General features: G+C 41.4%; 1 protein-coding gene across 3 annotated transcripts in view; it reads left to right on the top strand.

Annotated features, from left to right (window-relative positions):
• Window positions 1–17,426, top strand: part of KCNH1 (potassium voltage-gated channel subfamily H member 1) — a 185,562-nt gene that overhangs the window by 7,761 nt on the left and 160,375 nt on the right. For all 3 annotated transcript variants that reach the window (XR_006165065.1, XR_006165064.1, XM_042789835.1), the window contains exons 2-4: window positions 5,655–5,778; window positions 6,025–6,131; window positions 16,604–16,732. Coding sequence is in view for 1 of the 3 variants with exons in the window: in XM_042789835.1 (XP_042645769.1) it covers window positions 5,655–5,778; window positions 6,025–6,131; window positions 16,604–16,732 (360 nt within the window). In the remaining 2 variants the exon portion in view is untranslated. The remainder of the gene's footprint in view (window positions 1–5,654; window positions 5,779–6,024; window positions 6,132–16,603; window positions 16,733–17,426) is intronic.

The raw sequence follows: 17,426 nt of genomic DNA on the forward strand, positions 1-17,426 counted from the left end.
TTGCCTACTGCCCATTTCTTAGGCTGGCTGTGATGTGGCACGTATGCTGCTTTATGCCCAGCTAACAGAACAGTAGCTACCGAGGCTGTATCCCCCATCCCTGTCCCCAGTGACCACGGGTAGCATAAGAAACTTGTTTACTAAGCATTTCTATTAATTCTGCTGTCGTAGTAGTTTGTGCTTTGTAATGCTAGAGCTCTAGGTTTGCTCCACTGAAGGTCCATGGGAGGAGTTTGAGACATGAGACAGACAGACATGCTGGTCTCAATAACCAGGGCTGTGTCCTCACCCAGCCTGATGAAGGCTGTGGTCTGGAATGAGGAGGGCAATTTCTGTTCTGTTGGAGGCTGATGGGCGAATTAGCAGGTTTGGTGAGGAGCAGATCTTCCCACCATGGTGAACCTGATTCTCCTTTCACTGAGTGCAATAAATTAAGAACAAATATTTTGAGTTTTGTATTTGTGTGATGACTGTGGGAAAATATATTAATATATTTAAATTACATTTATGCACAGCCCCAACTGGAGCACACTTGTGGGGGCTTTGACAGAGCCACATACATATCTGAAAGCACAGTAGGCACCAGCCCCTGTTGTTACCAAGGTCTGTGCTACAACTGACTGAGCAGAGGTTTCCTCTTGGTTGCCTCTGTGTGCTTCCTCTGTGCAGGCAGCAATGTGGGGATGTGTCTGGCAGTGTTGTGGGAAGGCGTCTGGCTGCTGGTCTCTGACCTTCTGCCAGTGTGTCCCAGAAGAGGGCCTGTGTGTCACTGAAGGGACGGAAGGCAGAACTGGTGTGCTGGCCTCTGGAAAGAGGTGGAGGGCTCAGCTTGGCAAGGACCACCTTACGGGAGAGGCAGGGATGCACTGGGTGTGAACATGCAGCAGTGCAGGGGAATGGTGGGGAGAAAGCATTTCAGTAATTTGCTCCATGCTCTTTGCAAGGAGGTGACCTCTCAGTCAGCTAGTCCAGACCAGATACATGTCTGTGAGGTGCTTCTTGTCCTCAGGAATTCTGGAGGTTTGAGCTGATGGATAGTTTTGGTTAAACGAAGCGCTCGCTATATGTAACAAGATTCAGTAGATAACTAGTTTCAGTGAAGCTGGGTGTTCTAGAGACTTGCTATTGCTGTTGTTAAAGGATGACTGTTACATGGAATGACATTTCTGTGATGTTGTATTTTGTGAGTGGAGGAAAGTACTGGTTTCAGTGACTGAGCAAATCTATTCTTACATTTTGGAAGGAGTTAAAATGTTTTTCTTGTTGCTTTAAAGCAGCTGTGTCTAATTTAAAGTGATAATCCAAAATGGGTCTGACATTTGAGTGTGTAAAGGTTGACGTGAATATACTGAAGTGGACAGAACTGACTTGTGGAAAATGCAGGCTAGAAAACATGAAGTGGGGCGCTTCAAAAAGTAACCAGTGTTGCAGACCCTCATTGCAGAAGCCCACCCTACTCATGCAAGTAATTGTGCTGCCTTTGAGATGCTACAGTCCTTACTTGTGTTTCTGCAGCATGATGTGCTCTGTGCTGTGCTTCATTCAGCCTCCAAGTGGTCTTGCTCAGACTGCCAACTGCAGCACAGTCCAGAATGGCAGGTCATCATTTATATGAGCCCACCCACTCCAGTTCCTAGCTCAGTTCGTATTGGAGGTGTTAAGAAGGCCCAGTGATGCGTACAGCTTCTCCTTGGGCCAGACAGTACCACTAACCTAACTGACATTGTGATAGAAATTGATTTCTTGGTAGTGGAGTCCTTTGAGTCCTTTCAAAGTAGTGCCTCAAGTCAATAAATAGTTTGAGGACTGCATTCACATATACATTTTACCCCCTGTCTTTGAAGACAATTTAGCAATGGATTTCTTCATGGTCTTCCTCTGACCAACTCCTTTCCTGGCTTTGTTGACCCACTTTTGAGTCCCCAAGAGGCTTTGCCCCGTGATGCCCAAAGAGTTCACTAGAGCATCCCTCATGCTTGTTGTGCAACAAAGCCACAGCTGTTTCCTGGCCTCTGGGACCCTGTGTCCCTGCAGACAGAGGGGCAATATTTGCCTCAGTGGATGTTATTTAATATTTTCTTAGGTTAGGAACAATTGTTATGTTAGGAACAGATTATGAGCTGTCTCCAAGCAGCACATTGTCAGGGACGTCAGTGTAGTTGAATGTAAATGACAGCAATGAGAACAGCCCTTCTACCTCTGGGTTATCTGTCAGAATAAGCTATGCAGGGGAGTTATAAGTGGGAGTCCTTATTTTATGCTGTGTCTTGCCAGTGTTCACACAGGCAAAACACAGTTGTCAGAGACACTCTGTCTGGAGAAATGCAGGCGTGTTCTCCATGTAGGCAAAGAACCACTGTTGTGTCATTGTTTTGTCTTCAAAGAGATTTGGGAAGAGGAGTGAGTAACTGGAAAGAAACTCCTATTTGTCTCTAAGACCCTTTCTTGGCAGATGATGGGGCTTCCACTCTGTGGGCTGTTAGGCCACAGCAAATTAAAAAAAAAAAAAAAAAAAAAAATGGGTACAGGAATTTTGGAAGCTACCAATGCAGATTGTCTCTCCCTTTGCAACAAAATCAGGAACAAAGGAACTGATTATCCTGAGCCTGGTAACCTCCCAGTGAAAGCTGTCAGACAGTGGTGGGTTGGGAACTTCTTCCCTGGCCTGGCAGTTTGGGTGGTGCTGCACTAGAGCTTCTCTCAGCTGCCTGGCTGCTGTGCTCACAGGGGCCAAGGGCTCCTCTGCAGGCTTTCAGCTGCATGGGGAGTTCCCAAGCACTGGTCCCTGCAGGGCAGTTTTTTGGATCTAGGGATCACCCCAGGGCAAGGACTAAAAAAGTGTGGCAATGAAGGACAAGCCCAAAGGTGAGGCAGGGGTGTGGTGTTTACTCCAGAGAATGAATCCAACATCAGTATTTATTTTCTGTGTGTTTGTAAGGTGTGTAAAGTCTGGATCAAAGAAATGTGAAGATGCATGAAGTGGGAACTAGCTAGAAGTGAGACACACTTAGAAAACAGTGGGATCATCAAGACCTCTAACTTACTATTTGAATTGATAGGCACCCAAGTTTTTGCCTTTAAAACTTTGTAGGTAGATAAAGATCTCTCAGCTTTGTTGTAACTCACAACTAAACCCAACCTGGACTCTTCAATGAAGCATTCTACTTCCACCTCCCAGAAAGGCTCACCCAACGTAGACTAACAGGTTTGCATAATAGAGATGCATAAAATACAACAGCCAAGTCACACTGACTCAACTCATAGGGTGAGGACATTGGCATCTGTTCTCTTTAGTAGCTTGATAATTACAGTGGTCATTCAGGAGTTGAAATGACGGCTGAGCTTTCACTGCCCTCAGGTAGTCCCACATCTCGTAGAAGAACAACCAAACTGCTAGGCTGTCAGAGGAGAGGAAAATATGTGCATGTTCTCTAAGCATCATTTGGAAACTGTCAGTCCAAAAAAATTGAGCTTCATTGGGCCAAAAGATAAGCAAGTGGGATTGTAATTCTTCAGCTCCTGCAATAATGGCAAAGAATCTTGAATATTGCCTGTGGGAACTGGGCTTTATGTTAAAATATTAGGTATTGTAAGTAATATAGGAAAGGGGAAAAAAAAACCCACAAACTTAAAATACCCCCTTTTTCCATTGTCTTCCATAGTTTAACTTGGGCAGGTTTCTGTTTGCTGTGCTAATGTTTTTCAATTCTGTCTCACCAATACTACGCATGGAGCTTCCAGCTCCCAAGTCTTTGAGAGCTGGGGCATCTAGGGGCTAGGCTGTATCAGTCTCACATTTTGGTGCTTAAATTCCCTTGTGGACTTAGTGCTTTGTTTTCACTTGTAAAAAGGAGGTAAGAGCACTGCTGTACCTCACAGAAGCATTGCAAGGTTGGATAAAAGTAGGATTATCACAGTAATGGTCATCAGAAAAGTGCCCTATATAGCTTTCCATAAAAAAAAGGAGATTATCTATATGAATACAGTGTTGAGGTCTAAGCCTGAAAGGAAGGCCACTGCTTAAGTTAATAGAAGCTCTTCAAGGAGCTCTTGAGGAAGTGGAGAGAAGGGTAAGTTATCTTTTGGGAAGGGGAGACAGTGAGAAAGAATGCATGCATGAAATAACACCATTCAGATCAGGGTAGGACCTGGCCTAACATTTGTATTTGCATATTTTTTTAATAATTTTTTTGTACTTCCTGATGAAAATTCAAAAATATCCTAACACAGTACAATGTCGTGTTTATAATAGACACTCACAAGCACTTGCTTTAGCAATGAGAAATGACTTGGCTTACTTATTCATAGGAGGGGGTAAAAGACATGTATTGTTTTTGGAACAAAGTGCTTCAACCAAGCAAAACCCATGGTATTTAAAAGAGGCTGTGAGAAACAAAGCAGTTAAAATGTCTTGAAGTTATACTACTGGTGTATTTCATTCTAAAGAGTGTATAAAGATACACTTAATCATGCTCATGGGATTGGGCAATGGATTTAGATAGCTACAGGAATGCTTTATTTAAACCCATTTGAAGTTTGCAACAGGACAAAAGATTTTGAAAGGAAAGTTAAAATAAACAAGGCCTTTTGCAATTAATAGGTAAAATGTCTTGTTTGTGTCTCTTGGTTGCATGAAGCATTAATGACGGCTTATGTATGTTTGAGCAGTTGGGGATAGATCCTGAAAAGTAGACAGCATAGTAGACTCCCTTAAATATGAATGCCTCAATCTCATGTGGCTGCCTAGACTTTCTTTCAAAAGCCAGGGGGTCTTTGCAGCTGTGAAAGGAGTCACCATCTCCTCCTGCCTGCCAGTGCCCAAGCAGCAGCACTGCTGTCTGTCTTGGCACAGGTGTAGTGAGTTGACTGCACGAGAGCCAGAGCAGCAGAGATGAGCAAGGTCTGGGCCCAGCATTGAGTATGTTCATAATTTGAATGAACAATCATACAAAAAAAAATCATTTTTTTTGTGTCTCTTGGTTGCATGAAGCATTAATGACAGCTGTGTATGTTTGAGCAGTTGGGGGTAGATCCAGTGAGAACAGAGGCGTGAATCCTGCTCATTTTTTTTTTTTTTTTCTTACTGAGTGAAACTCCTTCTGGCTTGTACAGCAAACAAAAAGTGCTTTCTACTGGTGTAAGTACTAACCCTAGTTGGTGTCTAGTTTGGAGTGCTGTGCCGTAGACGTCACACGAGAAGTATTTGTGCTTGTGTGGCCAGCAGTGAAGCCAATATTGAGAGGAGCCACTGTGTCTACATTCAGAGAAGAGAAATATCACTCGTGCTGTTTTGGCCGTGTATAAGAGGCTTCACATTCAAACTGAGTGTCATGGTGGATCAGTGCATGTGGCACAGAGGGAAATGGTTTGATGAATCTGTCCTCAGTCACAAGATGAATTTTACCTGCTTAACGGTCATGTGCTTAATTTGCATAAAACCATCCTCTGAAGCTTGGCATGAGTAATTAATTTTTTTTTTTTTTAAATAAGAATTTACTTAAAACCAGGAACAATCCTGTTGACTGCCGTGGGAATAGTATCTGGGAAGAACTGTGCAGGGGCTGAAGCAGTCAGGATTGGGTCCTGAAATGAGTATTTCCTTTAATGCAACCATAGCCTTGTCTAATGTTTAACTGATGTGCTCTTTCAAACAGATACTAATTTTGTCTTGGGTAATGCCCAGATAGTGGATTGGCCCATTGTCTACAGCAACGATGGATTTTGCAAGCTATCAGGATATCACAGAGCAGAAGTTATGCAAAAAAGCAGCACCTGCAGGTATTTGAGAACAGATTTATTTTCTGTTAAATAGCTTGTAGTGTTGTGCTTGTTGCTTGAGGAGAGAAGTAATCTTTTTATTCCAGTTTTGTCTTTTATCTCCTGGGGCTGCATCTGTCAAATATGCTTTCCAGGTGAAGCAAAATCAAAGAAGGACTCTCTCTAAATAGGTCCTTTTCACACTGTAAACAAATGGCTTTGTGTCTTTGTCTAGTATCTGACTTGAATTTCTTGCTTTATTTGCAGTTTTATGTATGGAGAGCTGACAGATAAAGACACAATTGACAAAGTCCGGCAAACATTTGAGAACTATGAGATGAACTCCTTTGAAATCTTGATGTACAAGAAGAATAGTAAGTAGTTGATTGGTTTGTTTGTTAACATAGATGTGTAAAGTTATTTTAAATGATAGTGTAAGCTGCAGGTCTGTCAGCCCGGAGGACTGTGCTTTATCTAGGGCTAAATAAGCCCAAATTCTACCAGCTGATCTACAAGGGAGAAATGAGAACACTGGTATGAAAGTCACTCGGGGAGGGACACAAAGCTCTCTAATTTGTTCTGACGTTTAGAGCAATTTGTGTGTGATGCTTTAAGACAACACTCAAGATTCCATCAGCAATAATACGCAAGCTAGGTTTGTGCAAACGGTTTCCTTTGCAGAGAACATTCTTTAATTTTTAAAAAATTGCTACAGCAAAGCCAGTGTTTAGGTGCAGTTTTAGGATAAGCTGAACTACTTCTGATGTTTTCAGACAAAACTGTCTTTTGTTTTGGAGAAAAATTCCTTAGTTGTTATATGACTTTTTCCTAGAAATTTCATCTGTCTGTAACTGCACATGCCAGCAGATGACCTACCTGCCCAAAACTTGTTGCCCGATCTAGTGTGGACTATGTCATGGCATAGTTATTTTCATCTGCGTAACATCACCTGAAGTGTAAATACACTGTGGTCTTCAGCCTGGCCAAATGTTAAGCTGAAGGTCTGCATTCTGTAATTTATTTTGCTCTTAACAATTTTGCCTTCTAATCATGAAACTGGTAGTGTCTGTGCACAGGGGAGAGTATTTTGCAGAGATATCCTGCTAGCAGGTCCTTCCCATTACAGCTGTGATGATCAGTTTGTTCAGTTCCACGTTAGTGGGCGTGGGGGACTTTAATCACAAAATATAACATAAACTTCTGTGATGTAACTTTTCACAGTTAACCTCATTGCTGCTTCGTTTCTTGTTAGAAAGACCAGTTTTCTGGGGAAAGGTTATCTAATCTATCTGTATGTGTGAACCACTGGCATTTCTGTTGAAATGACCAGCTAGTACTGATGGAGATTGATGAGAGAACCACAGGAACTTCACAAAAGCTAAGAGACAGTACTTACATATGCTACTGCTGACCTGTGGATGTGTGGAGATGGTTGTTTTCTATCAGAATTTTAATCTGTTCTTCTAAGAAGCAGTGGTACCAGAGTACGTGGAATTGCTTTTTGTTATCTTTTAGAGAAAAAAAAAAATCTTTGAGAGGTTTTTGATTCGTCTCTCTTCTAGTCTTTTTCTTATTTTTCTAGCCTGTTCAAAGCATCATGACCTCTGACGCAGTGCCGTTGCTCAGAGCATTTTTGGAGCACAGCTCTGCTGGTCCAACTCATCTGAAAAGCTGTATGTGCTATCTGGATGGCCTTGCTTTATGCTGCTTTCCTTCTAGTGTTACCTGCCTCCAATGTTTACCTATTTCTTAAAGCTGATTTCTGTTCCTAGCTCAGTTAGTGGCCATAGGGACCATATGCAGCTCACATCTATGCATCAAAAGCCAAGTAAATAAGCTGCAGTCATGGGATCTAGGAAAGTCTGGAATGCTCTCAGTTAACAGTGATTTGGCACCAAGAGGCTATGCAGCTACTCTTCTGTCATTGCTGCAGCATATGGCCCGTAGTAGAGCCTGGGGCCTCTCTGTGTTTTGTGCAGAATTAAAGCAAGGTAACAGTGGAGTGAGAAGTGTTTCCTGCCCTGCCGTGCACTTCCCTGAGGAGAGATGGCTGAGAACAAAGTCCAGCTGTGCAGAGGCTGTGTTGTGCGACATGCCAAAAAGCAAAGCTGCGATGGTTCTGCCATGTGCGCAGAGGGTCACAGGCATGGGAGGAAGGAAAGCACAGAGCTTGCTTTTAAGGTTAACAAAACGCAGTGCTCTTCTGTTTGTTAGATTTGTAGCTTTAGAGATACATTAACTACTGTTACAGAGACTGACTAATAACATTAGAGGTTTGTAACTGAAAAACACCAAAAGGGGGACATCCTGGAGCTTTTTCTCAGAATAAGCCACACCATAGAAAAACACTGTCTTGTTTAGCAGTCATTTAGCACCCAGACTGCTATGTGGTCTTGTCTTTATGGTCACCTTACCTCTGCCTGCAACTATGGAAGTTGTCTGCTCAGGCAATGAACATGATTGGTTTCAACCTACTCTCAGTTTGAAGCTTTTATAAAGGACTCTGAATTTTGTTAGACATCTTTTTTCCTGCTCTTTGTTTCTTTTTCTTTTTTTTTTTTTTTCTTTTTATTCTTCGATCATTCTATTTTTCTTTTTCAAATTAGGCAGCAAATAGATTTTTGTTGTTCTTTACCTGTCCACTCCCTCCATATAAACTAACAGTCATGATAAATAGCAAGTTTTTCTTCCTTTTTTGTGTTGTTCAATAACTGGTACATTTTCCACAGCTTCCACATTTAATGTACTTCTGGCTGTTTTAACAATACAATCTCTATCCTTTCGGGGGGGGGGGGGGGGGAAGGGGGGGAAGGAAAACAAAGCAGGAGTTTCTAGTTAACTATGATGTGCCCAGTGCAGATGAATCTTCATCTTGTATCTTTATGAGCATCAGTCATCTCTCTCTACCTGAGTAGCATTTATGTCCTGATCTTACACTAGACATGTTGACAATAGATTTGGACATTTAATAATGCTACTAGAAATTATAGGCTGCTTTTTTTTTTTTTTTGACACAGCAGCCTCCACGATGGTGACCCAGTCCTAGTATTTACTTGGTTGTTTGATAAGAATACCTCATCCTGATGTTGATAGTTACAGTATATCCACCAGCTTCATTGCATTTCACAGCATCAACTTTAGAAACGACATAGGCTTTAGTATTCAGAATGATAACACAATTTTCTGCCTTAATCACGTTTGCATTTATGGATACTGTCTCTACCCTGGCCTCTCTGTCCAGCACCGCCCCCATCCAAAAGTGACTAACCTCCCTCTTTTCAGAACTTGAAGTTAAGATGTGATAGAGATTTGATGGTTCCTTGGGCTAAGCCCTTGATTACTTAGCAGATATGTGACAATCATTGTTACTGTCTGGAAGAATTGCTTCCTGGAAACACAGAGCTCCTTCAGGATAATTGGCAGCAATTGGAGGAAGCAGGTGCACAGCCACTAGATTTTTATCGTTGTTGCTCTGATGCCATCCTGTTGCATTCAGTGGGGATTCACGGTCATACTTGGAAGGAGACAAAGTGAAAGCTTTCTTTAATCTGGACTGCAAAATGACAACAGACAGGTTGACAGTAATTTCATGTGAGAGCTTCAGTTCTAGTGTTTGATTAGATATGATTGTCCAGTGATGCTGGAAGTATTGTTTATTTTTATATGGGAAAATCAAAACGTTGCTGAGTCTCACTGAAATCGGTGGGTTTATATTAACTTACACCAAGGAAGGATATGGTCTAATGTATTAGAAAATACTTTGTATCTCCTCTTAGTCATATCTTAGGTTATTTGAATTGATGCAGCTTAAACATCTAATTTCTTTATAAGACTTAGTCATTTGTTAGGTTTTTACACTTTATGGTCAGCCTCATAAATTAAAATGAGTAATATAAGTTTGGACTTTCATTGCCTAGTTTTCTATCTGCAACATAGGTCTGGGTTAAAAGCAGGTTGCTTCTAGATGTACTTGCTTCCGTTATTGCTGAAGTAAATTTTTGTAAGAATATAAATTTACTTGCTTCTGTCTGTCTCTGAAGAGGTGGTGCCCATTTGAAATCTAATCCCCTTTTCTATGCAGTACTTGATTTGCTGCTGTGGATGAATATCTGAAGTGGGCTGGACTCTTCAAAACCAAAATGCATGAAGAGTTACAAAGAGTCTTCAAGCGTTCCCTGTCTGAGCAAAGGCATTCTCATTTCTTACCGTCTGCAGCAGTGCTGCAGAAAGCAATAAGACCCCCTTTTTTTTCTCTTTTTTTTTTTTTTTTTCTCAGAGGTTTTCAACAGCTAAGGCCAGTAGAATGACAGCAGCCAAAGGGTCAGCTGTAGGTAATTATTTTGCACACTGCAAAGTGATTTGGATGAGCAGTAGCTCTTCTCTGAGTACATATATTATGGTGAGAGTCCCAAAGGCTGGGCTTCGCTTTCAGTTTGTGCTGGGGTTCACTTCCCTGGTTTTCTGGGTGCTGGAACGTTTAATACCATGAATATTTGTGTGGGCTTTTTTAGTTTAGTTTGTTGGATTTTTTTTTCTAAACACACGTACCATCCCCCCCTACAGTCTGTTAGAAGGCTTTTAGATGTCAAGGAATGACAAGCCCAAAATAGTGGTTTCACAGATTCTGCTTGCACTTATCTTTTGGACCTGTGCTTTCTACAGAGGTTAAAAAACAAACAACCCCATCCTAATTCAAAAGAGGAAAATTCACTTCAGGGTGGTAGACCTGTGATTGCTCACCACTAGGGAGAGTTTCTCGTTATGTTTATTGGTTAGAACAATCTAAAACCATTTATATTTGTGTGTGCTGTGCCTCTGGTGTCTCCTGATGGAAACCTTTGTTCAATCAAATCATTGCATAGGACCAGAAGCAGGAAAGGATGAATGTGTTGGAGTAAAGTGGCGTGTATCCTTCTGAGCCTCCCACTGAAATGTAGCTCCATATTTGTCAAGCAGTTTGTACACCTGCATCTCCTTTTCTGTGAAATCCATCTGCATAAGTTCAGTTACCTTCATCAAGGTCAAATCTAAGTATTTTGGATTCATAGAACTGATAATTCCCATTGATCTTGTCAACTTCAAATGTGTTGGCAAGCAAGACCTGCTGTCATCTCCTCAAACATATACAGAACAGCAAGACTTCCCAGTAGTAATCCTTAAGTATTTTATCTAGAGTAAATAGAAAGATTTCAAGATTTCCTTGTGTCTTCCCCTTCCTTATACTCACTTTCTGTTCTTCAGAGTACTTGGAATCAGGTAAACATATCAACACTGCTGCAGTACAAGGGTGTATGCTGAACCTTTTTCCCACTGTGTTGTTTCGGTGTCAGGATAACCCCTATGTGTAGCGATTTCACCTTTGTGGACTGAAATTGATTTTCCTTATCTTAAGCATGTAAAGATCTGACCTTTAGAAGCATTAACTTGCCAGGGCATAACAGCACCAGATGTGAAAGACATAAAGGTAACAGCTTTTAAACCACTGGAAATGGATTTTAAGGTCTATTAGTATTGGCACAGAGTAGTGAGCTACATACTGAGTTGGTTTGTTCTCATTCAGCACACACTGCTAGAAGGTAGAGTCTATAGGAAGACTTTTGCTCTTTGTCTTACACGGTTGAATGTCACAGGTTTCTCTGTGCTCCTAGTTAAATCCTGTGTGGATGTAGTGGTTTACCTAACTCTTGCTGGTCACACCTCATCAGCTCGTTTGGTAATATGATATTGGACAAACTATTTTTTCTGTGTGGGATAGAGAGAAACAATCTCATACTGAGTACCTGGGCATAAGTGAAACTCCAAAAGGTCTGACTGTAATGGTCAGCTGTGCTGTTTATGTAACTGAAGTCCTGCTGTCTGCATCACTGCATGTAGGAATTGGTGGAGACACAGCACATGCTTCTATCCTTTTCAATTCCATATTGCTTGACCGTTTACCTTCAGAGCAATACCTCTCTGCTACTGTTTGATTGAGACATTATCAGGTAATTCAGAGGTTGTGCTGCTTTGAGGAAACTTGCCCCATTCATTAAGGGCAGTAAAGATGTTGGCTGAATTGTCAAAACATGGTTTTTTCATTGCATTTCTAAACAAATTTTGTTTTACTTTGTGGAAAGAAAAATTGTTTTATATAAACAATGCACTCTTTGTAGTTTTGAAAAACAGCTTACCTCTTTGGTTAAATGGTTCAGGGTGTGGGGAAAGAGTGTACTTAGTGATTTTGATTTTCATTATAGAATGTTTTTGTTTAACAGGAGGGAAAACCGAAGGAGAGGTCATCAGTATGCTCAGGGGGAGAAGCCAGAATAGACTTCTAACGTGTCATTTACTTTGATAGTATGAGAGTTTCTGGAGGACCTCAACTAAAGTTAAAGAGTGTGTTAAAAGCTGGTGTTCCTGCTCAGCAAGGGGCTGAACTGTTGAAATACATAGGACTGGAAAGAAGAAGAGAGAAGAGACAGTAGTATTTGTGTTACAGATGGGAAATTATAAGGTGTAGAGACATTTACTGTGTGTTAGTCTGGAGAAGACTTGGGACTTGAATCACAGCTCTTAAAATTGTCTTGCCTTTAAGGCAACACCTAAGTACTGTGCTCAGGCCAGTGAAGACTAATAAGAGCTGCATCTGTTAATTCTGGATTGAGCTACGTAACTTTGGTGCCATGAGACAAGCTGGTCCTAATGCTACTGTCAGCAGTTCACTGTAGATTTTAATTTCTTCTCAGTTGTTCACACTGCTTCTCCACCAGCTCTGAAGTGACATTTCCTTTTCTGGAAGGATTGGTTCTATGCCATTAGACAAACTCTGGATTTTTTCACTGTTGATTCCAAATCTAACAGAAGCCAGTGTGGCTCACGAGTGTTTACTTCTTTGTTTGTGCATTGGCATTATCATTGAATTTCACCAGTGAGAGAGCTTGCCAGGCCTGAACACAAAATGTAAATGGAAGTAGATGTATTGTTGGAAACAGTGGTAAACAGTTTCTGCATGGCTGTACATCAATGCAGACTGGGGGCATATGGCGAAGTTACTCTTGTTTTGCTGTGAGAGCACTGAAACATGCTGCAGCTTCACTGCCTGAATAACCTATAGGCTGAATCTGAAAATCACATTTTTCATTAAAATGGCATTGTTTGTGCCTCTTGCCAGTAGTGATTGTCTGGCTGAGCAGGGACATCGGATTTGACACCAAGAGTATGAGGGCTGCCTGTAGGAGGTTGAAATTCTAGTTTCTAACCTGATTTATAAGTGGTTTATACTTGAAGCTTTCCTGTTTAATAGTTAAATAAACTGTTTAATGTTTAAAAAAGTAAAATTCTTCTGATAATTAAACCAGTATGCAGGAAAAAAGCTGAGTACAACCACATCTTGGCTGAGCTTTTCAGTGTGTTCCCACAGTTCAGGTCCCAGTTTTGCTATGAATGAGCTCCTGGTTGCAGAGCACTGTGGAAAGCCCATGTAACCCAGCCCTGTGAGCACTCACCTCATGACTGTGTTTTTATATCCACTTGTCTACTATTCACAAAAGAGACTGACAAGATGGTGGGGAACACGCTGCAGGGGAAAATACTGAATAATATTGGGGAGGCAATATATGGCCTGGCAGAATTTTCCATCTACTTATTTCTGCTGTTGCTGTATTACTGTGTAGATCCAAAACTGGAAGATGATTTATGCAGACCATGTGTGCCACCTCAATTTTATGTTCTGCCCTGGAACGCACCCTGCTCATGACACTTGGGCACTCTGGAAATTATAAGGATATCCAAATAGTGACAGGCATCAAAACCACCTACTTTTAGCTATCAAGGATATCTGGCTCTATCTCATTGCCTATGGGGCACATCACTAAGATCTACACTTGGTTCTAGGTAAAACAGTGGTCTGTTTTCATTTTTACTATAAATAATGCCGCACAGGAGTGTGAGTCAAGGGAGTCAGAAAGTGTAAGAACTCTGCTGATACAAGCTGCGTGCCTTGCAGCAGCCTTCTACAGGTCATTGGGAAAAGTCTTTCCTCCTGCTGCATTGACCACGATAGGAAAATCTTGCAACAATGTATCCTAGCATAATCATAAAGAGAAGATGACATCAAGCATCTGACAAATAGCCAGAAGAGGAGGATGAATTGCATCCTCTCTGTTCATGTGATGTGTACGGTATCTTCGAAGTACGGTAAGCTTTTATAGCTGTGAGAGGCAGAGATGAAGCTATGTAATTCAACCTCAATGCCATGAAAATTAGTACTATGAGCAGCCCATAGCAGAACGACTGTAGCTTGAAGTAGCAAAACAATGCAAAGTGGTTTTAGGTAGGGGTAAAAAAAAAAAATCCCGAACCAGAAAAGTAAGTGCATGTAAACGGAGATGCTGGCTGATTAAGAAGTTGTGGTGTTAATGAAGGGTATTGAAATGAGTGAAATAAAAAGCATTTAGTCACCAAGGAATCTGTGTAAAAGCAAGATACAGATTTGATCAGCCTCAGAATAGTTCACATGTGAAGATGGAAAATCAAGTAGGCAAGAAGAAATGGAGATAGGCAATTTTAGGAGCTCCTGAGACAGGGTAGTGTAAAGGGTGTTACTGTCTTGAAAATTGCTGTTGGCTGCTTTGTGGCAGTGTGTCTTCTTAGCTCATTAGCAAGTTAGTGATGATTTTACTGGCACAGTTACTTTGCTGAATCTTTTCTTGAATTTATCATTTTTGTTTGCTCATACTTTTTTGGAAGAGGTCGTTCAGGAATGCTAACTCTTTTAAAAAAAAAAATAAAATTGCCCCCTGAATACTTTCTGCCACGCAGACATGCTCCAGGAATGGCCATCAGTGATTCCATCTGGATTTCTCTGCTTTTTGAGCAGAGGCCTCCATGCATCATATACCCTGCTGTTTATAGAGGTGGCTGTACATATGGCATGGAATCTCAGCCAGGGTTTGAAACTGCTTGTGCTATGCAGGCACAGTGGGAGCCTTAGGAATTGAACTTCATTTATGGAAGTTGGCCATGAGTCTTGGAGATGCCCTGGCTTTCTGTGGCCAGAAAAGATTGCTAAGCACAGAGGCTGGGAAACAGCCAGGTGAAGCACTGGTAGCAACAACCTCTGTTATATTAACATAGTTGGAAAAAAAGCTGCCTTTGCTTGCTTTGCTGAACAGTAACTTGTGAACTATCTGAGGTTTCCTTGTGATACTTTGACCGTCAGGAAGCACAAGTGGCCCTTGTTGTAACTAACTATTGCATGAATATACCATGTAGTACTCATGTTAAAATAGTGAGCAATTCAGGTGAAAGAGAATCTCATCTCTAGCTTAGAGGTGGGTCCTGTGATCGAGAAAGAAAAGAAACAGTCTTCTAAGATTACCTCTTCTAAAATAGGCTTTTCTGTATGAGTGACAAAAATTACGTGTGGTGCTGTTTATTCTGGCTTTCCCAGATGGTCAAAATCCTGCTGATTTTTACATCTTATATTGGCCCCTAGTATGTAGACCCTTCTCTCCAAACATAGTTCTCAAGGGACACTCAAGAGACGTGTTACTTGGAGAAAGCAAGCCTGAATCTTCCTTTTGACTCTTCTTATACCTGCAAAAGCAATGGTGAGTTTTTTCATCATCACTGAGGGTGTAGGGACAGTCTGTGAAAACTCATATACAAGCTCCCTGTGGACCCAGGCCTGGTGACCCTGGAGTCTCCTGATTGCCATGTACCTCAGCTGGAGAAGGAGTCATCTTTTTATGATCAAAGTTAAGACTGGCAGACTGAAAAATGGTGCCTTTAAGGAGGCCATGTTATGGCATACAGGAGCCAGCTGATTTGTTGTATCAGCTTATACTCAAATATCACTAAAGTCAGTGTCGTGACTCCTATGAAATGAGAGTGTAGACACTGTCTTGCTAAAAGGAACTTCTTTGCTATCACTAGGGTCTTTTAGCAGCCTCAGCAGAGCTGCCAGGAATCTAGAAAAGCCAGGCTGACTGGCAGTTTCTCTCTTCAAGGTGATCTGTGTGGATAGATGTCAAGGAAAATTGACAGCAGCAAAATTGACAGCAGCATCTGAAGGGTCGTTATCTGGGATCATCTTTTTCTGTGATGTGCCGGCTCTGATCTCTCAAGCAGTTTTCATTAGTAGTTTATCTACTGCAGTAATTAGAAAAGTACAGTTTTATGCAGTACAACTTACTCCCATCGACAGTCCGTGGTCTGGTCCTGATGGCTTGTTCTCTCCTGAATTCAATGGAGTCTTGCTTCACATCAGAGTTACTGTGAGCAGGCTCAGGTCAAGGCAAGCTGGAAGGCAGCTTGCAAAGTATTACCCTTGCATGGGAGGATTTGCATGCTAGACCAAACTTCCCAGAGCCTGGCTCTTGAAGATAGCTAATGCAGTTGTTAGGGCATGGTGCTCCTTTTTGGCAGAGATGTATACAGTCAACCAAACTGGTTATGCTCTGGACTTGAGACGCTGTATTATGGTCATGGCCTAGGCACAGTTGGCCTGTTGTCAGGTCCTGCATAGAACCAGCAAGGCTCTGTTGTGTGCACCCTTTGCACGTAGATAGGACTCTTCTTTCAGGAGATCACAAAGCACGTTGTAAGTTCAAGTATTCATTTTGTAGATGAAGCGCAGTAGTAGTGAGTGATTCGTGCAGATTAAAAAGTTAATCAAGAGGCAGAGCAGAGAACTTTGATAACAAGGGTGTTAGTTGCTTTGTCATTTTTCCTAATAGGTGTGTGCAAAAAATCCCAACATTAAAGTAACATTGACAGATGGCTGATTTTGAAATGTAAACATTTAAACTAGCACATTTACTGTTCTGCCTACCATTGACCAACTTTTTGATATGCTTGTTTCCAGGAACACCTGTCTGGTTCTTTGTGAAAATTGCTCCAATTCGAAACGAGCAGGATAAAGTGGTTTTATTTCTTTGCACTTTCAATGACATAACGGCTTTCAAGCAGCCCATTGAGGATGATTCATGTAAAGGTTTGTCTTTTTCATAATTATACATTTATTCTGCTTCTGTTTGTTTGCCCTGGTCTTGAAAGAGCTGAAGTCCTTTAAATACCAAAGACAAAGAATTAGATGTTAACATAGCTTGTAGCTGTGCCACTGAGGACTGCATTTGTGCAAGAAATGGTTGCTGGTTTCTTAAGCGAATTAACTCTGGCCTGCACTGGGAAGGGTCATTGCTAATGAAACCCCCAAGTCCTTCAGGAAGCAGAGTTTACTTAGAAAATAGGTGCTGCTTTTCCTTTTAAATTCATTATTAATCTACGCTCCAGCATGGCCTGCAAAGAGTCACGTTGTTGCTAAATAGCTTCTTTGATATCAGAGGGAACTGAAGGGTCTTGGACCCTGTACAAATTGTGCATGACACTGTATGGAAAAACTGAAGAATTAACACAGTCTGAGTCTAGTAAAGATCTGAAAAATTTAATTCTGCCTGGCTTGATGTTATTTAGCACTATTATGGGATTCCTTGTATTAAAGTTCTGGACTCGTTTTCTTTAATGTATGTGAAGAGATTCCCATCATCTTAAATTGAACAGAGTTTAAGCGGTCCTGGCGAGTGAGGTAGCATTGCTGTGTTTTGCTGTTAACCCTTTGAGTTACACCCTAGAAACCTGAAAGCAAACTCAGCTGTGACAGCAGCATAAACTTGTGCTCAGGTTCAGAT

Source organism: Tyto alba, unplaced genomic scaffold (assembly GCF_018691265.1).
Source record: "Tyto alba isolate M040663 unplaced genomic scaffold, T.alba_DEE_v4.0 Super-Scaffold_16, whole genome shotgun sequence".
Taxonomy (NCBI): Eukaryota; Metazoa; Chordata; class Aves; order Strigiformes; family Tytonidae; genus Tyto; species Tyto alba.